General features: G+C 46.7%; 5 protein-coding genes across 7 annotated transcripts; 3 read left to right on the forward strand and 2 right to left on the reverse strand.

Moving 5' to 3' along the window:
• Positions 1 to 76: 76 nt before the first annotated feature.
• On the reverse strand, positions 77 to 2,688 carry LOC120709297 (cell division protein FtsY homolog, chloroplastic-like). Its single transcript, XM_039994877.1, has 11 exons — positions 2,331 to 2,688; positions 2,138 to 2,242; positions 1,959 to 2,032; positions 1,821 to 1,879; positions 1,668 to 1,705; positions 1,291 to 1,411; positions 1,144 to 1,212; positions 968 to 1,050; positions 744 to 812; positions 588 to 650; positions 77 to 505 (listed from the first exon to the last, which is right to left on the reverse strand). Exons 1-11 carry the CDS (start codon positions 2,616 to 2,618, stop codon positions 392 to 394), a joined length of 1,083 nt encoding a protein of 360 aa, XP_039850811.1. The 5' UTR covers positions 2,619 to 2,688; the 3' UTR covers positions 77 to 391.
• A 1,260-nt stretch (positions 2,689 to 3,948) lies between these two features.
• LOC120709298 (EP1-like glycoprotein 2) lies at positions 3,949 to 5,530 on the forward strand. The gene has a single exon (XM_039994879.1). The coding sequence runs from the start codon at positions 3,969 to 3,971 to the stop codon at positions 5,361 to 5,363; it is 1,395 nt and encodes a 464-aa protein (XP_039850813.1). The 5' UTR covers positions 3,949 to 3,968; the 3' UTR covers positions 5,364 to 5,530.
• A 1,280-nt stretch (positions 5,531 to 6,810) lies between these two features.
• On the forward strand, positions 6,811 to 10,103 carry LOC120709299 (CRM-domain containing factor CFM9, mitochondrial-like). Its single transcript, XM_039994880.1, has 5 exons — positions 6,811 to 6,988; positions 7,068 to 7,258; positions 7,789 to 8,110; positions 8,488 to 8,889; positions 9,400 to 10,103. The coding sequence occupies exons 2-5, from the start codon at positions 7,152 to 7,154 to the stop codon at positions 9,775 to 9,777; spliced, it is 1,209 nt and encodes a 402-aa protein (XP_039850814.1). The 5' UTR covers positions 6,811 to 6,988; positions 7,068 to 7,151; the 3' UTR covers positions 9,778 to 10,103.
• Positions 10,104 to 12,761: 2,658 nt separating this feature from the next.
• LOC120709300 (RNA-binding protein 24-like) lies at positions 12,762 to 18,452 on the forward strand. 3 transcript variants are annotated; one of them, XM_039994882.1, is made up of 7 exons: positions 12,771 to 12,900; positions 13,001 to 13,346; positions 13,622 to 13,769; positions 15,117 to 15,261; positions 16,494 to 16,530; positions 16,697 to 17,024; positions 17,112 to 18,452. In XM_039994882.1, exons 2-7 carry the CDS (start codon positions 13,146 to 13,148, stop codon positions 17,228 to 17,230), a joined length of 978 nt encoding a protein of 325 aa, XP_039850816.1. In that variant the 5' UTR covers positions 12,771 to 12,900; positions 13,001 to 13,145; the 3' UTR covers positions 17,231 to 18,452. The 3 variants fall into 3 exon arrangements, with proteins under 3 accessions (XP_039850815.1, XP_039850817.1, XP_039850816.1); XM_039994881.1 differs by having other exon boundaries at positions 12,762 to 13,346; XM_039994883.1 differs by having other exon boundaries at positions 12,762 to 13,346; positions 15,123 to 15,261.
• A 3,327-nt stretch (positions 18,453 to 21,779) lies between these two features.
• Positions 21,780 to 22,388, reverse strand: LOC120710336 (serine/arginine repetitive matrix protein 3-like). Its single transcript, XM_039995963.1, has one exon. The coding sequence runs from the start codon at positions 22,386 to 22,388 to the stop codon at positions 21,780 to 21,782; it is 609 nt and encodes a 202-aa protein (XP_039851897.1).
• Positions 22,389 to 22,923: the final 535 nt, after the last annotated feature.

A 22,923-nucleotide genomic window follows, 5' to 3' on the forward strand; every position in this document is an offset into this window, starting at 1 on the left:
TAGCTAGCGAGATAGATGATCTGAGAATCAGTTGTAACTGTGGTAGGAAAGGAAAGGATTGGGGACAGAGGAGACGAACAGATAATAATCAATATCCTTCACCATTTCCTTCTCTGAATTCTTCAGGTACAGTTCGCAAGTCTCTTATACAAGGGACCTGCAGGTCTAGACTCTAATAAACCCTTTCACTGGCAATGTCCGGCCCGGCTACCACTCTCCCATCTAGCTCTTCAACTCATGTCTTGTGCTTTAATTCCTTAGTTTTGCTTTTTGCTGCTTCGTAGTCACGCCTCACAGCCTCAGCGTAACAAATGACAACTATCTCTTACATGAATAGCTGAAGTAATGACAGCGTTAAAAAAAACTTTACAGTAGGAGCATAAATCCGAATTCATGGGAAAATGGCTTCCACAAATGCCTCAGCGTCAAAAGGTTGAAGATCTTCCATCCCTTCACCAACCCCAATAAACTTCACTGGGATTCCAAGTTCATCTACAACACTAACCTGCAACCAGTCAAGCAAGAAAATTCAGGGTGGATAGATAAGGCACCTATTTAAGTTGCAGATTGCAAGAAAATGTGCATACCACACAGCCACCCCGCGCTGTGCCATCTAGCTTAGTCAGGATGAATCCTGTGACTCCAACAACCTGGTAACGAGCAAAGGCAGCACAACATCACCACTAATCCTCTTGAAACAAAGATTATGAAATCCAGTACTCAATTATCAGGTGTATGATTACATCATTGAACTCCCTTGCTTGTTGTAACATGTTTAAGCCTGTGGTGCCATCGAGAACAAGCAAAATCTCCTGCAGAACATGGACAACATGATTGTTATCAACTGTAAAATGACCAAAGAATAAAGTACTACCAGGTTTATAAGATCTGTGCATCAATCAATGAACCCGCAACACCTTAAAACGCATGATCATATTAAAACTTTTCCATATTGAATGCAACATACATTAGGAGCGCCAGGAAGGGCTTTAGCTATGACTTTTTTGCAGGAAACCAACTCTTCCATCAAACCATAGTTTGTATGAAGTCCTGCAAAAAGATGCTGAAATAAAGTTATTTTCAGTCCCTCAACAAGTAAATAACTAAAGATGCGCTACTAGAAATCTCTAACAAAAGGCATACTTCCTGATGTATCACATAGAACAACATCAAACCCTTCACGCTTCCCACGTTTTACTGCCTGCGATAGAACTAAGAAATAAGTCAAATTAGATGAAACATATGAGTGGAGCTCCTTATTAGACAGCAAAGTACTTTCATAACGCTTACCTGCTGGAGGCTGTGCCTTCTTATCATTATCGATGACGATCTCTGAACCTGTTCTCTCAGCCCAAACTTCTAGCTGGTCACGAGCTGCTGCTCTGAACGTATCACCTGCTGCCATCAATACCTATTGTGGTTCAAACCAAACCAGTGATGTAAACCAATTAATTTATTTGACAGGAATCCATGGTTTTATCTAGAGTTGTGAATACAAGGCAAGCAGCACTTTATAGTTTATAACACATAAAATACAACAGTGCACAAATCCGAGGGACCAGCTGGCTATAGTTTTTTTCGCTCTAGCGGTAACATAGTAAAGTAATGTGGACCTTTGCCCACATACCTACCCTATAAAACAGGAGACTTCAAGAATATAGGCTCACCTTCACTCCTTCATTCTTAAATCTGTGAGCAAGCTTTCCTGCAAATAGAAAAAATGAAAGACTGGTCATCTACAAGTGGATAGCTATTTTGCCAGATTTAACTATCTGAATACCACGCCATCGGTGAAGCAGTAAAGTATGCCAGGGAATTACCTAGGGAGGTTGTCTTCCCACCACCATTCACTCCCACAATCATGATGACCGACGGCTTCCTGTCATAGGGGCGTAGCGCAACATGACCTCGCAAATCGCAAACAACAAATGATTGTCGTAGGCAGGAGAGAGCAGAACCTGAAGCCGAGGTTCAACTCGGAGTTGCCGCCCTTGCTTGTCAGCAGTTGAAGAATGCACCTCTTCAGTGCCACCTGCGCCATCATCGACAAATCAACACTAGAAATCTCTAAACGGCTAAACCAATGAAGTGTTGAGTAACATTGAAAATAGAAGCCCATTCGAGAGATCAAATTGACCTTTATCTCGGCCCCGGACTTGAGCTTGCCGTCGCGGATTTCCTCGCGGAGCGTGTCGACGATCCTGAAGGAGATTTTAGGCCCGAAGTCCGACACGAGCAGTGCCTGCGCGGAGGGAGGGAATGAGCAAGGAACATCAGAATCAAAATGAAGGAGCAGAGTCGTCGAAGCAACAGGGAGAGCCGGCGCGCACCTCCTCAAGCTCGTCGAGGACGCGGTCGGTGTCGGCGAGGTTCCAGTAGGTAAGGAGCTCGTCGACGACGGAGAGGTTCTCGCGGGTCTTGGAGAAGCCGGAGAAGAGCTTCTCGACGTCGCTCTTGGCCTTCTCCTTGATGAGGCGGCCGAGGCGGGTGAAGAAGCCCGCCTGCCCGGCCGCGGCGGCGCAGCGTAGGAGGCCGGCGCGGCGGCCGGGGCCAGCGCGGGCGGAGGAGGCGGCGCCGACGGGGGAGAGGAAGGGCAGGACGTGGGAGGGTGCCGCCATTTCCGGCGCTGCGCTGCGCGGCGTGGCGGATACGGAGCTCCGGCGATGGGTGGATAGCGCTGCGCTGGCCCGAGCAAAACGACAGCTGATTTCTTCTTAGCGCTATCCAGTGGGCTTGGTCTTGGTGGGGGCCCAACACGAACCAAACGAAGTTAGCGGGCCTAAATTTGGGTGGAATTTTATTCGCTCGTCCGTCCATCCATCCATCATCACCATCATCGTCGTGTTCTCTAATGTGGCCAACGTTATCAGCTGGCGCTGGCGGTGAGTATTCATTATTATTCAAGTGTGGCTCGGCACATTGTAAACGTTGACACGTTGTGGAAGCCAGTTTATTCGCTGCTGGTGTCCACCGCCGATTCTTTTTTATTGATTTGATGGTGCATGATCTTTTTTTAGATTCGTCTCGCGATTTACAGATGAGTTTTGTAATTAATTTTGTAGTTAGTTTATATTTAATATTTCAAATATAGAAAGATGCTCTATCACAAACATAATCAGGGCCAGAGCATCCGAGGCCGGAGCGCACAGTCGCCAACCAGCGGCGCCGCCACGCGCTCTGCCGCTGACGCGTCGACCCACGTTGTCCACCTCCCCGCTGTTCCCCTCTCGCACGCGGTGCGCCGAGTAGGCCTGGGCGTTCGGTCTATTCGGGTTGTTCGGTTCGGTCTATTCGGGTTACGAGAATTTCGGGTTCAGAATTTTGAGAACCGAAGTTTCTGGAAAAATTGCAGGAACCGAACCCGTATAACCCGAAAATTTCGGTTCGGTCTATTCGGTTCCCCGAAATAACCGAACAGAGCCACTACTCACAGATCATGCAATGAGATAAATAGTGACAGAAATTGACTAGGAAATAATTTAACCATAGTACCAGTACCACAATACGTCACCACACGACAAGAGACTAGGAAGTAACTTAACAAGTTCATGACAAACAAATTTAAAAGTCTTGACAAACACCAGGTGACAGCCTGACGGGCTCCATTCTTAATCATCCAAAGAAAATGCAACTTGCCAACACCTTCCAGGCTTCCACGGTTCCACCATTCTCCATTTCGGTTCTTTGAGTCTATTCGGGTTTCAGGAAAACGGAACCGAAACCGACACCGAAAACCGAACAGTTTGATTTTAGGAACCGAAACCGAAAACCGAAAACCGAATAGACCGAAAATTCGGTCTATTCGGTTCGGTTCGGGTTCGGTTTCGGTTTTTCGGTTTTAAGTGCCCAGGCCTAGCGCCGAGGTCGCGGATGCCGGATCCCTGGCCCCACTGGTGCCACCGCTTATCTATATAATAAGAAACGCTGCTCTCCTCCATTTCCATCCATCTTGATCTTGCAACTCAATCATGCCTGCAATGCGCCGCGACACGCTCCTGCTCGCCGCCGCCCTGGCGCTCGCCGGCGTCCTCGCCGTCCATGCCCAGCCGTTGGACTACCCGTTGGCGCGCCCGTCCACGTCCTGGGCCAACACGGACGCCTCCCTCACGCACCACGTCACCTTCATGGACGGCTCCGTGGCGCGCGCCGCGCTGCTGCGCCTCAACCCCGCCGGCTACGGCCCCTCCTACGCCTTCGGCTTCTTCTGCACCAACCACGGCACCGCCGCCGGCGCCGGGCCCTGCAACGACTTCCTCCTCGCCGTCGCCGTCGTCTACTGCAACAGCGGCGCGCTCATGACCTCCACCGTCTCCGGCATCCCGCAGGTCGTCTGGTCCGCCAACCGCGCCCGCCCCGTCGGGGAGGGCGCCACCCTCCACTTCACGCCCCCGGGCGACCTCGTGCTCCAGGCGGCCGACGGCACGCTGGTCTGGTCCGCGGGCACCGCCGGCAAGTCCATCGCCGGAATCAGCATCAACAGCGACGGCAACCTCGTCATGGTCGACGCCGACAACCTGGCGGTCTGGCAGTCGTTCGACCACCCCACCGACACGCTGCTCGTCGGCCAGTCCCTGCGCCAGGGCGCGCGCCTCACCGCCAACACCTCCGCCGTCAACTGGGCCGGCAGCCGCCTCTACCTCACCGTCGCCGACGACAGCCTGAGCGCCTACGTCGACGCCACGCCGCCGCAGCGCTACTACCAGCTCGGCTTCACCAAGGCCGCCGGCGCCTACGCCACCTACGCCTACGGCAGCCTCACGGTGTTCGCCCCGCCCGCCGCGCCGCTCACCGCCGTCCAGCTGCCCGCCGTCGCCGCCGGGACGGTGCAGTACATGCGCCTCGAGTACGACGGCCACCTCCGGCTGTACGAGTGGCGGCCCGCGGGGTGGGCGCCGGTGTTCGACGTGCTGCGCCTCTTCCCCGACGACTGCGCGTTCCCGACGGTGTGCGGCGCCTACGGCGTGTGCACGGACATGCAGTGCAGCTGCCCGGACGCCGCCAACTTCCGGCCGGTCGACTTCCGGAGGCCCAACCGCGGGTGCGTGCCGGCGGCGCCGCCGGCCTCGTGCGCGGCGACCCCGCGGCGCGCGCAGCGGCTGGTGTCGCTGCCCGGCCTGGCCTACTTCAACGACCACGCCACCAGCTTGAGGACGCTGGAGAGGGTGAGCGAGGGCGCGTGCAAGAAGGCGTGCCTGGACGAGTGCAGGTGCGTGGCGGCGCAGTTCATCTACGGCGCCGACGCCGGCGACGGCTTCTGCTACCTGCAGTCGGAGGTATTCTCGCTGGAGACGTCGCTGCCGGAGGTGGCGCACTACAACTCCACCATGCACCTCAAGGTGCAGGCCAGGCGTACGTCGGCCTGAATTTGATCGACCACTGCATGCAGGCGTGCGTCTTCGAAAATGACATCAACGACGACTCAGATTCAGACTTTCAGTATTGCCCTGGGTTATTATTGTGTTCCAATAAAGCAGATCTACTTGTGACAGCACTGCGTTGAATTAATAAAGTCGTTTTAGTTTTTGGATAAGACTGGTGGCTTAACCTCATCGACCCAGTAACAATGCGATAGACATGATGCCAGATTCTTTATGCAGATCTTTAGACGAATAGCTGAGTATAGTACTTACACATTATAACACCTAGTCAAATAAAGCAGTGTTGATGTTTAATTTGGTGTTTCCCTCTGCCGCAAAACTTAATGGTCAGACCTCAGGCCTAGCTTTTTTTAAACGAACCAGGCAGAAAAAGTTGTCGATTATATTAAAAAGAAGATGAAAGCTTAGATTGAGCAATACAACAAAAAGAAAAACGCAAACAACTCAACACCGAACCTCTCAACAAACATATCACACCACTCAACACACACCGCCAAACATGAAGCTAAAAATCCAAACAATACGCACCACTTAGTCCTCGCAAACTCCACAACTCAAATGTCATCGTTGGCCGTCGTTGACTGTTACATCCTTCGCCAGATGGGGACTCAGCTCAACCATGTTCATGTATTATCGCATCTTGTAGGTCGTGGACTCCTTCCCCAACAATGCCGATTAAGGCATTGTCCATCGCCTCGGCCTCGTTATTGTTGAGGTTGAAAATCTCGTTCAGAGCAGCATCCACATCCACTGGTAGGATCCCATTGAACATGTCAACAAACTCTTACCTCAGACCTAGCTAGTGTTTTAGATGCCCGGGCGGCGTCGCACACAAACAGAAGGGAAGGAGAGGGATGAGGAGGGCGGTGTACATACGAACCTGATCGATGTTAGACCATCAGGAGAAAGACCCGACTGTGTCGTGTTCAGGCGCGTCGACAAGGCGGCTGATGAGAGTGCGTTCGACTTGGCAGACAGGTACCGGGCCTGCTCCGGTCTCCGGCTGCGATGCTGTGGGTGGCTGTACCGGGCCACTGGCAACGCAACTCCTCGCTCGATCGCCCGGGCTCGCCGCCGGTGACTGCTGCAGCTTCATCTGGGACAGTGGGACCGTACAACAAGTACCCCGGCGCACGTGTGCTACTGGCCTGGCGTCCCCCATGTCCAGCGACCAGTTTTTTTTTATCAAAAAAAAAATTCCATCTGGACCTGTTGATCAACTGGTAACTTGCATTGCATGGAGTAGGAGTAAATCCATCTGGACTTTACTTTTGAGAACGCTGTTGCTTCAATTTTTTAGGCCCACATAACATAACCAGTTGATTAAAAAAAAGTAAAAGCCCACGGGACGGCCCATTTATTAGTGGACCAAGTGTCTCTTGGGCCTTCGGTTCCCAAATCCATCCATCCATCCATCCATCGTCGTCAGCGAGAGCACGAGAGGATCAGCGGTGTGGGGCGCGGCGAGGAATCGTACATCACCGGGGGCGTTGCAGCCTGGGCGGCGCGCAGGAGCGGTTAGGCGCGGGGGCGGCGGCTGGTTCGGGACGCTCGGCTGACGCGGCAAGGGCTCACCGAGGCAGGCCATCAAGCTTCTGCTGTGCTTCTCGGTTCGTTTGGTATTTGTGGAAACCATGATTCATTTCGGTTGGATAGTGTTTAACTCAATCTCTTGGTGGATTGGGTTAGAGGGCGCGATCTCTCGTTTGGCGATGCTGTAAGCAGGCGGAGAACAAAAAAATTCATTATGCTTTGCCAAAGGAGTTCTACGCTATGGCAACCCGTATCCTGTCGCGTCAAAATCTGACAAAGTTGGCTTCCTTCGCACTCCAGAACATATCCCAGAGGCAATTAATTTTACCTTGCCCTCCACTCCTCAGGTAATGGAACAGTTTTGTCGATCTTACCCCTCTTTTCAGTCCTTGTTCGCAGTTTTATGCACACGCACCGACTGGCATGGCAAATGCCACATGACTAGAATGTGTGCCTAATCGCTTGCTCACAATGTTCTGTGCCTTTACACCTTCTTTTAAGACACGCAGCAGGCCGTAACTCATTTTTGCAACATGAAACAACAAAGCTATTATTCCAGTTTATTATTCTGTAAGGAGCAAGTAATCTGTTCTGCTGGGTTCTAGAACATATATACCACTAGAGATCACTGATAAATGTTGCCCACTCAGTCAATCATATTTTTAGCCAATTCGATATATGAAGCAAGCTCAACATGTCAAGTGTCTAGCAAGAATATCATACTGGTTTTGAGTACCTTTTTTTTCCATCTATGTCAGCTTAATCTAGTTTTTCTCATGCTTTCCTTCTACTTGATACAAGAATATCATACTGGTTTTGAGTTCAGCTATGTCAGTTTAATTTAGTTTTGCTCTTACTTTCCTTCTACTTGATACAGATCTACTGCTGTTTCCCCTAGCAAATGTTTCAGCCCCCTTTACCTGTTTGGAAATTCGTGGACTGTCAGATGGGCTACCTATGGATCAGTGAATCTAGTTTTGTCTGATGATGGCAAGCCTAAGTTTCAGATTGAGGAGGTGGAACCCTCCAAAAAAGGAAGGTATTTGACAAAGAAGCGCTTGAAGCTTCAGAGAAAGCGGGTAAAGAAAAAGAGGAAAGAGGCAAATAAAAATGATCCACGACGCATTAGGCCCAAGGGAAAGAAGATAAAACAAAAATTCCCCACAGCTGAAGCTAGGCTCAAATATAAGATTGAGAAGGTAGCACACTCACATGTTATGTGCCTTTGTTTGGTTTGCTTGGCTCCTGTCTTGCTGAACCATTCCTTCATGCATATTTCTTGATGTTTAGTCAACTTTTTGATATTAGTAAACGAGCTTCCTAATTATTATACAGCATCTGAATCGCCACTCTGGTTTTACTGTTAAAAGCAATATTCATACAGAACATTGCCTGTTCAGTTGTTTTCCCTGCTACTGTTTCTACTATATTCATAAGTTCTTTGTATTGATGTTCAGTTGATTCATTTGGACCATAGTAAGAAACTCTATTATTTAATGGACACGATGTAATTATTTTCTTTATTTCTTTGGTATGGTAAGAGAAAATAAATTGAAATAAGCTATTTCTCTTTCAGGCCAAATTAAAGGAAGCTATGTTGGTCGAAAAGCTAAAGAAGTATGAGGTTGCCAAAGCTCAAGGCCCTATGGCTAAACCAGATGATCTTAGCGGTGAGGAAAGGTTTTACTTGAAGAAGGTTTCACAGAAAAAGTCAAATTATGTCCCTGTTGGAAGGCGAGGAGTTTTTGGAGGCGTAATTCTGAACATGCATTTGCATTGGAAGAAACATGAAACTGTGAAGGTCATATGTAAGCCATGCAAACCAGGGCAAATCCAGGAATATGCAAATGAGATAGCTAGATTGAGTGGCGGTATCCCTGTTAACATCATTGGAGATGACACTATAGTCTTCTACCGAGGAAAGAACTATGTTCAGCCAGAAGTTATGTCGCCTGTTGATACATTGTCAAAGAAAAAGGTAATTAGGATGGATGTTTGGTTTAACTTTGTTCCTATAGAAATAATGAATCTTTTTTGTGGATGCTGCAAACCCTCGTGATTTTGTTTCTAAAGATATATTGCTCCAAACCTTCTTCATTGGTGATTCTCATTCAAAGCTGGCAAATGGATTATTTACTTTTGCTGGATTTCCCTCTAGCATAAGCGAAATCCAGCTTGCTTTGGAGTTGGGACTAAAAGGTTTTGTTGTTGCTGAAGATAGATTGATGCATGCTTATGTATGTGACCAACATGCAAAGGTTCTCTGCGTCCTTTATGTCTAATAACCAGTAGATATGTACATAAAAATAAACTATTGATTCTTATAAAATTCATGTCCACATCATACCTCCCCTGTTCCCAGCTCATGTAATCTAATGTACAGCTCAGGTTGCGCAATCCTCCTATCTTGATAACTAGCCATCAAGCTGATTCTAGATCTGTATCTTTTAAATGCGCTTACATCTGCCCTTTTTTATTTAATTATCAGGCACTTGAAAAATCAAAATACGAACAGTCGCTGGAGACAGTTCGGCGTTTCATTGCAGTATCTGAAAAGGAGCTTGAACTTTATTATCGGCATGTTGCACTTTATGGAATTCCACAATCCCAGAAGGCTGATCTTGTTTGTGGTGATGATAGAGAAGCTTCTTTGCTTAAAATGGGAGGATTGGATCAAGGGAAGGACCAACTGCCCCATGTGACTACTGATCATTTTTCTGATTTTCACATCAGTGATGTTTCTGAATCAGATGAAGAAGATACTTCTGGTAGTGAATACGATGTTAATGACAATGACACTGAGGGTATGATCAACATTTCTGAAGACGTGATTTCAGATCATGGTGTGTTAGCCAACAGAAAGTGAAGTGTGATTACCTTTTCTGACACGATTACATTGTTGTCTATAAATTTGCCTCGGACTTAGCCGCACATTATACCATGGATGTTTCTCAGCACTCAGATTGAATGATGTCAGTGTTAGGCTTTGGTGTACCGAATCATCATCATATTATGTTGATTATTCATTACAGCTAGCTGGCCCTTCTGTTGTCAGCTAAAGCTGGTTTTAATTTTGTGGTGGTTTTCCCTTGAAAGCCGTGATGTGTATACTAGTACAACAAGCTCAACCTTGCTCTGTCACCTGTCACCAGTCACCAGATGCAATGATGTATCTTGCATATCCTTCTAAAAGTGCTCTCTCCTTGCTGTCAAAAGCTAAGTTAGTTTTGGAGCTGGGACAGCTGTGGAAAGTTATACAATACCAGCTACTGATAAAGAGATCCTATATTCTACTGCTGAAGAAAGTAGGCACTTAGTTGGCCTCACTACATGGCCACCAACGTCTGAAATCTATATGAGTTCATTTCTGATGAATAACAACCTTTGAAATCCAAGTCATAGAGAGTAACTCACACGACACTCCGCCTCTTTTGATCAAAGAATTCTTGGAGGATTGGGCAGGCCGTGCATCACTTTCTGGCACATCTTTTTTTTCCAACGATCAATGATGTTGTTGGGAAGCATCTGTTCTGAATAATTCTGATACATCATGGGTGAACGAATAGTAGCTTGACAGAAGAGGAAGCTGTAAATATTTGCATAATTTGTCACTATCATTACAAGTTTTAACTAATTACTTGCATAGTTCTGTCACTGTTTTTTTTTTTTGCATAATTCTGTCACCGACGTTATGGGTTTCTACTTTGTTCCTGTTCGGCAGGGCTTTTGCAATGGCTCCAGCTCCTGCAGGAGCCCTGCCAACGTTTTGTATGAGGAGCAGTTTTCAGTGGAAAAACAGAGAGGCCCCCTCAGGAGTCCTGCCAAACACCCCTAGATGTCCTGAGAAGGGTTCCAATGCAAGAGAAAAGTAGGTGAATCAATTGACTTTTGGGAGAAGCATAGAAAAATATTTGCGTCGGTTCCCTTGTGACGCAAGTCTTCATTCAAAAATGCAAATTGAGAACCTACACTATTCCACCAGGAAGCCACTTGTGAGTCGGTGAGATTCAAAGATGAAGCCTGCAACATCAATATTCTGTTGGTATATGGACCAAGCGTATGAAACCTTTGCAGGTATGATCTACGAAACACATGCCACAACTTGCATGCATATACAGATGTAGTGCACATATATTCCTCTTTTCTATAGATGCAAAGTTAATACTGCACACATTGGCGGACCCAGCAATCCAATGGAGCCTGAGCCAAGCCAGGGATATTTCTTTACCACTTCAGCAAAAAGGGTTGTGACCATGAATTAAATTGCTAGCCTCATGCAGCAATAGTATAGGAGCCCGGGCCGGCGCCCAGGGTCGCCGGGCCCTGGGTCCGCCCCTGACTGCACACGCCACGAGGAATCAAATACCGTAACTAAAACTCAAAACATGTACAAAGCTTCGTCAGAAACATGTACCAAAATTAAACCAGCATAGTTTTGACCATCTTTATAGACATTTGAAGCAAAGCAAAACCAGTATACTTCTAGTTTTCAGTAATAGTGTTTGGATATTGTATCATCCAAATTGTTTATGTTTTCTAACAAATAAAATTAATATAATGTAAGTATCCAACATTCTTAGCTGTACATAGCTGACACTTGCATAATAAAGCCTCATATATATCCAGCACCCTAGCTAGTGCATAGCATAGAATGTGTTCTTCCACTACTTCACGAGGTAGGTCAACTGCAGAGTAGAGCAGTTCTTAAACATATCATCATACTAAACATTAGATAAGTTGTTAACGTGCCCAGCTGTCGTCTCAAAGCAGATTCATGTATTGGTCTCCCACTCAGCAATATCATGTAGACCTTTCTGTGACAAGATTCAGATATTCGATCTCCTCTTTTCTCTTGTGGGGTTATTTGGCTGCTGAATTTTCTAGGTGTCATTTTCATAACTGGATGTGGCCACTCTGTGTTCTCATTACACACGAACAAATCAGTATGGCTGGTCACTTGCTTTTGTTCTAAGTTTGGACCACAAATATCATTGTGCGTATTTCTAATAAGCACTGCATGCCAACATCTAACTAGAGACGAATGGTCAAGTACAATTTGATAGGGAAATGAAATAGCTCGAGATCTGATCAGCAGTACGTACGCTCCACACACGCAAGAAAATACAGTAATATATGTTATATTGTTAAAGGAACCTTAATATTTTTGGTTTGCACACTATATATGTTATATTGAACCAACCTCAAAGATGATCAGCAGACTATTTACACGGGCAATAAACCATATATATAGTACTGTAATTTGGATGGTTAATAAACTTTAGACCCCATCGATGCGTCTCTTTCCATCGTACGTGTTACAAGTTTGCCCATCAATAATAATAGTCAATATCCCTAGCTAGCTAGCAACTGGGGCGTTGGCGTGCAATGCATTTTGCCAGCACTTTATATCCACACAGTGGAAAGGCAGATAGGTCAATTTTAAGCATACTAACCCCAAGCTTTCTAATCCATCCATTTTTCTTCGATGGATGTGCAATATCTCGGCAAATTGCCAAGGCCCTATATATGTTTTCACTTGCAAATTCATTACCAAAATTTGCTTGATGGATCCATTATTTTTATCTAATTAGTGCCAAAATACTTTCTCATCAATTGAATATATGGATGATTGGGAGCATAATAATGTATAAAATGCTATTGACCATATGCTTAGACATTATCCTTGTTTTTTAACAAAAATCCTTGTGGCAGCAATGACACAAGATCCCGGTAGTAGTACTTGGTGGAGCCTACATATATGTCAAGGAAAAAACTGTTGGCCAAGTAGAAACTGCTGCGTAGATATACTCAGGCACTTTAGTACTGGACTATATAACTGCCAGGTCCTACCTTCTCTCCTCTTTCTTTCTCCTTTGCCCTGCAGCCAACTTTAGCTTTTCTCTCCCTCCTCTCCTCTTCCTCCCTCCCTCTCTCTGCAAGCTAGACATCAGGCAGCTGCAGGCTAGTTAGGGTTGGTGCTTGGAGAGAGGTACCCCTTTCCTCCCTTGCATATCAAGCCTTGAGATCACACCCCTCAACTTTTTGATCCCCTAAACACAAAGTTAGTAGTCCTTGGTTGGTGGGTACAGATCAAGGAGAGGAGGGGAGCAGAAAGAAAGATGGATCAGCTCTAGCTAGAGGAGGAAGGAGATCGAGGCACTTCTTAGCTGCTTTTGATTGTAGCTAGATTTACACCTCCATACATAGCGAGCCAGCGCCGAGGATCTTGAACAGATGTCTCAGGCTATGTCGGGTGGCACCGGCGGCGGCGCAGGGCAGTTCGGGGACACGACGTTCACCAAGGTGTTCGTGGGGGGCCTTGCCTGGGAGACGCACAAGGAGGGCATGCGGGCCTACTTCGAGCCGTTCGGCGATATCCTTGAGGCGGTCGTCATCACTGACAAGAACACCGGTAGATCCAAGGGATACGGATTTGTGAGTTCTAAACCTTTTCCTTTAGAATCATAATCTCCTCCTTGTTAACATATGATTTCCCCTCATAATCTGATATTTTCTATTTGCTGATCGATTTAGCATCGACGCATAACGCCATACCCTTATCTAACTGCTCCCACCCTCTTTGATTAGCCTAAGAATTAGTTGGTGTGCAACAAGTAGCATGTATATAAACCATTGAATTGAGGAGCTTATTATTAATACAATATGATGTATCTAGTTGGGATCGGGATGGTGATCTTGGATAATTGTAGGTAACGTTCCGCGAGCCAGAGGCAGCACTGAGAGCTTGCATCGATCCGTACCCGGTAATCGATGGAAGGAGGGCCAACTGCAACCTTGCCTATCTCGGTGTCAACAAGTCCAAGACTGCACCGGTGCCGCCATATCTGCAACCATATGGTAATTCACTATATGTCTTCATCTTCGACAATAAAGAAACTAAATTGTGTCGTCTTAAATATTCAGCAAAAGTCATTTAATTAAATAACCAATAAGAGCTGCATACGCATGCTAGATATGTACTGTTGGCTTGCTCAGTAATAAGGACAGAAGTGGTGAATCTTGTAGATCAAAGGTTTTTGCCTTTGCATCACTTTGCATCATTTTATGCTAACGTATGCCTTGCTAATTAATAAACTACTTTGGTACTACCTTTTTTTTTCTACTAGGCTCTTAGTGCTGCCTTAAATCAAGTAGATAATATTTCAGGCACTGCACTTTCAGAATCAAAACAATATTGTCTAAAGAAGAAAATGCATGCTTTTTTGTTTTAGAATCAACTGATAACTAACTACTAATTAACTAAAGTTTTATTTTTTCACTATATAGAGTATCTGTGATGCAAATACATGATTTTTGAAAAAATATAATGGCTTGTAGTTTTCAGTTAACACTTGCTTCACAGCACATAATCGACTAGCGTGTGTGTATATATATATATATATATATATAAATATATATATATATAATGAGAGAAGGGTCAACTAAAGAACATAGCATCCGGGTATCCGACAGTATTTCACCCAAGATGAAAAAAAGCTGCATCGTCTCTAGCTTTCTGCAAAGCGCTAAAAGCAAGCGTGGTTAGTTATTCTTGGGGATTGTTCCTTCCAGGCTTGCATGCCTTGCTTCTTCCAATCCTGGCATTCCTGCAGCTGCAGGACAAGCTAGCAGCGCGCTTTGCTAGCTGTCCTTGTCCTCTACAAAATTATCTTCCTGCCGTACCCTTGCTTCTCTAACTAACTAACTGACTGACTGACTGACAATAGGATCGGAGTACTTTGTTATTAGCTAGTAATAATTATTCTAATGTGAACATGCATGCACTCACATATTTTTTTCTTGGCTTATTTTCTTAGAGCAGTTGTCCAACCAATAGTACTAAATCCTGTGTTAGTTTCCTCTAGCTAGCATGCATGTATAGGTGCTTGGGTATGCATGAGATTGCAAATTGAATACGAGAAGGAGATGAGTTATTAACCGCATCATCACTATCAGTCTAATTAGATCTCGAGTGCATAAAATCATGGTTATTGGCACCGCATTATTATTCCTACGTACGTACATGAATCTTACTGCAGGAGTATATATAATGCAAGCCGCGGCCGTCGCCTGCATGCATGACTCCACCTCTTAAATATACCTATATTATTAGCTAATAACATTGTTTACTTATTATTATCATATTATGATATTAACTAACTTGTTTCATGCATGGATACGATGGATGATGCGGCATGCATGCAGATGCAGCTCATGTTTACGGGGGAGGCAACATGCGGGCAATGAAGTCCATCCAGACAGCTGGTGCTGGTGCCAGCTTGATGAGCTTCGTGCCGGCCGATCATGGCGTCCAGCAAGGGATTCCTACCACCTACAATCTTTATGCCGGGTGAGTAACTACTAGCCATGGCATGCATGCATATATCCGATCGAGTACTTGCTTGGCCGGGCAGCTTCTTTTCTTTCGTTCTGCAGGCAGGCCAGGGCGCCTCTGTCTGTGTCTCCCGATCGATCGATCGATCGATCTGTGCACACTGCTCGGCTAGCTGTAAAGACATGGGTTCCGGTTAAAGGCAGCCCAGCCGGCCAGGCCAGCCTCAGCCTCTGGTCGTTAATGGTAGGAGGGGCCAGCGCCTGCACCGTCCATGATCCTCGCATGTGCATCTCTTCTCCCTGCATGTGCATGTGCCCACCTAGCTAGCTGCTTACTGCATAGTAGACCAATGCATGCTAGCTCCTACTGTAGATTGCGTTGGATGTATATATGCAGGCTCCTTTTGTGAGTTTGTGTATCATGTATATGCTGCTTGCTGGCTACCTCCTTGTGATACAATATGGGCCCTGTTTGGTTCCAGGGACTTTTTTTAAGTCTCTGGAACTTTTTAGTATTTAGAAGTATTAAATAAATGTTAATTATAAAACTAACTGCAGAATCCTGGGGCTAAACTGCAAGACGAATCTAATGAGGTATAGTAATCAATGATTAGCGAATGGTTACTGTAGCATCATTGTAGCAAATTATGAATTAATTAGGCTCATTAGATTCGTCTCGCGAATTAGCACTCAGCTGTCAAAAAACATTTATAAACAGATTTTATTTAATACTATAAAATAGTAAGATTCCATTTGATGTGATAGAGACTTCTGAAAAAAGTTTAGAACCAAACAAGGCCATAATGCTATGCAGGGTTCAGGGTATTCGTAGATGATTACTGCACGTACTGTTCATCGATCAGCTGTGTGCACCTAGCTAGAGCATGTGAGTGAGCATGCCTCATGCACGTGCTGATGCACTGCCTGCCTCGGGTACGGTACAGCGAGACTGCCATGTGGGGGCAAATAAATCGCTTTGGAAAAAAAGCTGCCTAGCTCCTTTGCTCTTGCGTTGTACGCTTCATGCGGTCCTGCTTTGATGTGCGTGTCCGGTCAAAGGACTTTGCATGCATGACCCATGCAGCAGATGCCCTCATTTCCTCTTCATCTATCATGTGTGTGGTTCAATTAATAACCAAATCGATCCACTGATTGTGCTAGTATACATACGAATGGTAAATAATTAGCAGTTTGAAATCATGAATAATGGTGTTCGGTAATCTTTTTTCTTGGCAATGTTAATTTCAGGTATTCCCCATATTTCTCGGACTACGGCTATCCGCTGGTACTATTATTACACCTACTCCGATATATCCCCATTAATATTCTCAAAAAAAGATATATCCCCATTAATTAATTTGTCTTGCCATTCGATCCAAGCTGATGATATATACGTACGTACATGTCATGTCGTACTGATGATCATCTATGCGTGATGCAAAAACTTGCAGAGCTACTACCAACCCTACGGTGGGCTGCAGGGAGCCCAACAACAACAGTACGCCGCTGTCTTGGGCGGAGGCGCAACTGCGGCGGCAGGGCTAACAATGGCGGCGGCCAACTCCTCCGGCGGGCTCTACCCGGCCTACTTCCAGTACGGTCCAGCGACAGCTGGGTATAGCTTGGCTCAGTACCCCCAGTTGTACCAGTACGCCGCGGCGGCTGGGGTGGGCGCCGCCACGACAGCGGCGGCGGCAACAACCCTGAACACGGTTGCCGGCGGCCTCCAGCAGTTCGCTGGCGCGGTGGCCTTCACTCCCAATTCTATTGGCCAAGCAGGTTAGTTACTCAGATCAGCTGCCTGTTTGCGTGATGATACAAACACTTTTCTTGCATTCTTGTAACTGACAGCAGATGATTTTTCAGGCGTGACAATGTCTATGACAGCTCCAACTCTGTCAGCCCCGACAGCGCAGTACCAGTTCAGCAGGCTTATTCCTTCTCCCCTCGCTGCGGCTCCAGATCAGAAGCCCAGCTTGGCCTAGAACAACACCATGGCTAGCTGCACCTCTCTCTGATGTCTCTCCCTCTCGTGTCTTTTCAACCATGCATGCACCTATCATCTTCTCGGTTCCTTCGATACACGTGTCATCAGTAATCACACAGTCAATGCATACAAGTCTTAGCTTCAAGTGAATTGAGAATGCAGTATGGTGTGCACACTGCTGCATGCCATGCATGCTGTCTGCACAGCTGAGACTTGACTAACTTGACGCCAATGCTCACTCTGGGCTGAGTGCATTCGGCTGACTAACACAAGGGACCATGCATGCCAGATTGGCAGGTCCGATTTCCCATCGCGCCGCCATCGGCGCACTCCAGCTAAGGTTGACAACCGTCTTCTCCTTTCTTTGTGGTATAAGTTGTTCTGAATCAGCTGCTAGCTACCTGATCGTTTTGCTTCCTGCCAATGTCTAACTAGCTCTCGTCTACTACCAGAACGAAAGGATATTATAATAGCTAGTTAATTAGTTTATGCATGCATATATATAGGTCACCTGCAGTTAGCATCGATCTCTTTAGTCATTATTAGGCATGTAGTTCACATATATACATTACTTTTTAGGCATTTCGAGTTTATTTCCACATATATATAGTGTTCCTTGGACTCTTATGGAAGAGTGCAGGGGCAGTCTGATGAGTCGCTGCTGGTTTTTCATGTGCAGCGTTACTCGTCTGTCATCCCTCAAGATGACAGTTTTCATGAGCCATGTGTAGGTCCACAGAAGTTTGTGGAGACACACAACTAAAGGTTTACTGAGTTATTAGTGGTCAAACAAGCTGTGGCAGTCCTATTATATACACCTCACCATGTACTGACGACTAATTATAAGCGGCACCCTCATGTTAGTTCCTCTCCATTTTGGTCCTTAAGTAGGTTTATTTTCCCTTCCTCTCCATGTCATCATGCATCGATCATCTTCACATTGATCTGTCATCTTCGTCATCGATCACCAAAGCAAGCCAGCCATGGTCTGTCAAGCTGCTGATCCATCATCAGAGGAACACAATTGGTGCAACCACGCCTTATGGCAGACACGTTATCGTTACTATTCGCGAGTGATTTATGTAATAGCTACTGTGAAATATATTTAGCTTCCTTGTCAGAGGCTAATAATGTTACCATGCATGCATGCTTATCTATCTCTTAAGCACAATTACATGAACTCGATCAGTTATATCCATGGCATGAGGATATGGCAAACACACTAATTAATGTAGCTACCACTTGGCTGCATATATATATATATATATATATATATATATATATATATATATATATATATATATATATATATAGCACCCAGGGTGCTGAATAAGTTATTCAGCGCCCCTTCCCCAACTCTGAAACCGGAAAAATGTGATCCCAAAACCAGAAAATTCTTCTTCAAACCGGAAAAAGATAAGCATCCATTTCGCAACCGGAAAATTAAGAGGTTCAAACCGGAAATAGATCTACGTGACCGGAAAATTTAGCTCCATCATGGCTATTCATCCTTCGACTGGAAAATTAAGGGGTTCAAACCGGAATTAGGTCTATGTGACCGAAAAATTTAGCTGAGTCATGGCCATCCATCATGTAACCGGTAAATTAAAAAATCCTAACCGGAAATTGGGCTATGAGACAAGAAAATTTAGGCAACCGGAAAGGTAAAAGGACCTGACCGGAAAATTAGGTCCAAACTGGAAAATTTTGATTTTTCGGTTAAAATAACTTGCACGTTCCCGATTATGGGATCTTTATTTTGCTGTTTTAGCCTATTTCGGGTAATTTTTCGATTTTAGATAACAACTTTCCGATTTTAGGAAACCTTTTCCGGTTTGGATTCTCTGTCCAAAGGTGTGGCGTGCTTTTTTCGGTTGAGATAACAATTTTCCGGTTTGAGAAATATCTTTTCCGGTTTCAACACTAGGTAATTTTCCAATTACAAGCACCATTTTCCGGTTTGAAAAATGTTGATTTTTTGTTGAAATAGCAATTTTCCGGTTTCGGGAATACCTTTTCCGATTTTGGCTCCCTATCGCGTGTTTTTCCGGTTTCGGGAAGAATTTTCCGGTTTCGAAAAGAGATTTTCCGGTTTCGGCTTGTTTTAGCTCGGGATGGGGAGGGGGGCCTGGTGCGCGCTGGATACTTATGTAGCACCCAGCGTGCTAAATAGCGCCATATATATATATGCCTAGCTTAACTACTATGTTGCGCTGTGTGTTCTCTGGTCTGTGTTCCTCCAATATTAAGAAGCAGTGCGGTATGTACAGCAGTTAACGAACCTAGGGGAAGATGCATGCATATTTAACACGATAAATATATGGCTGTTTTCATTTAGAATGTTATCTTTTTATAGCTATTGCTATTATATTCAAAGTTTGAAAATCTTACCTTAATTAGAATAATAAAAATGTGGACGAACTTATATTTATTTACCACGGGGAAAGTAATGGCATGGATGCACCATATGTCTCAACAACAGCTAGCTGTGTGCCTGTGTCACGTATCATGCTGTTTGGTCTAAGTATATACGCATGCAGGTACAGTACATATATAGGGTAGTACTGCAGGTCAGATAAGTTTTCATGCATGGTCTATATGTTGGAGTATCTCCTAGCCAGTATAGTTTTTTTTTCTGCGAAACGGGTTGGTTTATATTAACAGGATATTACATCCCGAACTTACAAAGAGACCCCCACAAATAAAAGAAATTACAACCAGGTCCACGAGAGGAATCCCCTGCTCTTCTTCTCCGCCGTCGTCTCCCGCAACTCCGATCCTTCCGCCGCCGCCACGGAGGCCTCGCCGACAGGCTATCGGACCGGACGCCGCCGGCGACAGCAACAAAGCCCATCAGGAGGAAAAGAAGCCGCCATGGATCGAACATCGGCGCCGCCGCCACCGCTGCCGCGGACGAACCGACCCGCCGACGCCCAACGCCACGGGCAAACCCTAGCTTAGCCTAGCCTAAACTAGTAGCTAAACCTACACCCGATGTCGATCCACCCGATTCCCTCCCCGTACAGCCGCCGGAGGAGGGAACCGAACGGATCGACGCCGGCAAAGCCAGTCGCCTCTGTTCGCTCTCTGGGTACTGTAGCGAGGGGGAAGAGCGAGAATATTTGTCGTCGACCTTCCTAGCCAGTATAGTTGATGGAGATTGACGGCCGTCACACGGCTCCACCAACGGCAGGCAGGTGATGATCTGCATGCCCCACCTATATATTGACAGCACCCCTGTCTAGCTGCTCCCTCCGTTTCAAATTATAGATCGTTTGACTTTTTCGACCTCAAATTTGACCACTCGTCTTATTCAAAAATTTGTGCAAAATATCAATTTGTTTGTCGTGGCTTGATTTGTCAATACAAGTTTTTTAAGAAAATTTAAATTTGACTATGTTTGTACAAACTTTCTGAATAAGATGAGTGGTTAAATTTGATGTCAAAAAAGTCAAACCATCTATAATTTGAAATTGAGGGAGTAGCACCGTAAATAAACCTGGCATGAATAATATTAATTGCGTCGTTAACGATGCATGGATATATAGACCTTGTTTAGTTTCTGGTCAAAAAAATTACACATTAATGTTTGGACACACACATGGCGTACTAAATGTAGACAAAAAAATAATTTTCACATATTGTTTGTAAATTGTAAGACGAATTTTTTGAGCCTAATTAGTTCGTAATTAGACAATAAATTACTACAATAAATATGTGCTAATGACAGATTAATTAGTCTTAGTAATATTGTCTCGTAATTTACAGATGAGTTCTGTAATTAGTTTTGTCATTAGTCTATGTTTAATACTTTAAATATAAAAAGATTTCAATTCAAAAGTTTTACCCCGACGAACTAAACAAGGCCATAGATCATGTTGGAGTTGGACAGTACACGATTAATTAAGAAGCTTAGCTAGTGAGTACGTAGCAGTGGCTGAGCGAGGCAGGCAGTCTGGCAGTACTCTCGTCGAGCACTGGTGTACTCTCGTCGGGGGTGTACCGTATCTGTGTCGCCGGCCGGAGTCGTACGTAGAGCGGCGTGAGGGTCGTAGTCGTTGCCGCCTAAGAGATCTCCACCAGATCTCTATCTCTATCTATATTATAAAGATTCATGAAATTAAAATACTTCTCATCAAAATTAGCCCCTATATCCACCTCACATACTCCCACTTTAAGACCCACATGTAAGCTCATAAAGTTTGACATGAAATTTGGCAGGCCGAAAACGACACCCCCCTCCGACGAATTTTTTTTCAATGAGCGGCTCCCTACCCACCCCTGCGTACCCACAATCCTATTAGGCTGTCCGCAGCGGACTCTGTAAAACAAACGGTACCCATCTTCCAGTACCATTTTATAGAGAAAACTCCCGCAGCGGGGCACGCCAAGCCGCTCTCTATCGTCCCGGATGGCTTCCCGCACTGGATATCCAGCACGCGTACGACCGAGACGCAAAACTGCTGTGCGCGGGCCCCATCGTCCTTCCCGCGGCCGTCCCCAACCGCCGCAGCTCCGCTGGGGCACGACATCGGAGGAGGGCCGCGCTAGTCAAGGTCAAGCCCGCCCATGGCGTTGAGCTCGAGGGGTGCAGGGAGGCGGGCCAGGAAGGGGGAGGAAGGAGGGGCCGCCGTCGGGGAGGGCGCTCGGGAGGTGGCGCCGCCGAATCCTCGGCCCGCCGCGGCCATGGACAGAGAGGAGGAGGCTGCCGCCGTGCCGCTGTCTCGAGAGCCGCCTCGTGCTCGCCGCCGTCCTGCAACGCCCGCCGTCCCGCGAGCCGCCGCGCACGCCGGTGTCCCATCCGCCGACGTCGGGGAGGCCGCCATGGAGCTCGATCCAGCGCGGATCAGGTCGAGCTCGGCGTGCCTCCGCTCCTGCTCCTGCGCCGCGCGCGCACCTGCCGTCGTGCCGCACGCGCGCCCCCGTCCCGCCGTCACGCTCGCCGCAGTGCCGGCACGCGGATTGGGGAGCTCCGCCGCCGCCTCCGCCGTGGATCCGCGCCTCCGTCGTCGAGGGCGGGCCCTTGCACCTCCGCCGCCCACCCGCCCAGGCTCGAGGCCGAGTCCGCCCTCGCCGCCGGCGACCGGCGCGCACGAGCGGAGGGATCCGTGGCCGGCAAGGCGGGCTCGAGCTCTGCTGCTGTGGCCGGCGCGCATGGACCGGGGCAGGGGGAGGAGGCCACCGCCGCGCCCATGCCTTGGTAGTTGGTATGGAGTAGAAATATAGAGAGTGAACGAGCGCGGAGAAACTAAATGTAGAGTAGAGAATCTCGATGATCAGGATGGAATATTTCGTTTAGAAAGTGAATTTAGAGTAGAACGAGTGCGGATAGCCTTAACCCGGCAGCTCGCCATAACAACGCTTGCCTTCCAACTCTGGCCTCTGCCGAACCGTCCTGCCCTCCCGCCCGATCCACTCCATCCCTCGCGGATCCGCCCGCCGGCGGCGCGCGTCGTCCTCCTCCGCCCGGACGCCGGCGCGCGCGTCCTTTGGCCGCCGACGGCCGTCCCTCCCCTGCAGCCCTGGGAAATCCATTTGCATAAGTTCAATTTTGCTAGGATTAGTTCTGGTGGGAAGAGCTGCTTTTTTCCCCACTGTCCTTCTTGTCCAACTTAATGAAAAAAGACATCTTTGGAAAAAAATAACCTGGAGACAACATGTGAGTAATTATTTAGAACATTTTTCTGTTGA

Source organism: Panicum virgatum, chromosome 5K, assembly GCF_016808335.1.
Source record: "Panicum virgatum strain AP13 chromosome 5K, P.virgatum_v5, whole genome shotgun sequence".
Lineage (NCBI taxonomy): Eukaryota > Viridiplantae > Streptophyta > Magnoliopsida > Poales > Poaceae > Panicum > Panicum virgatum.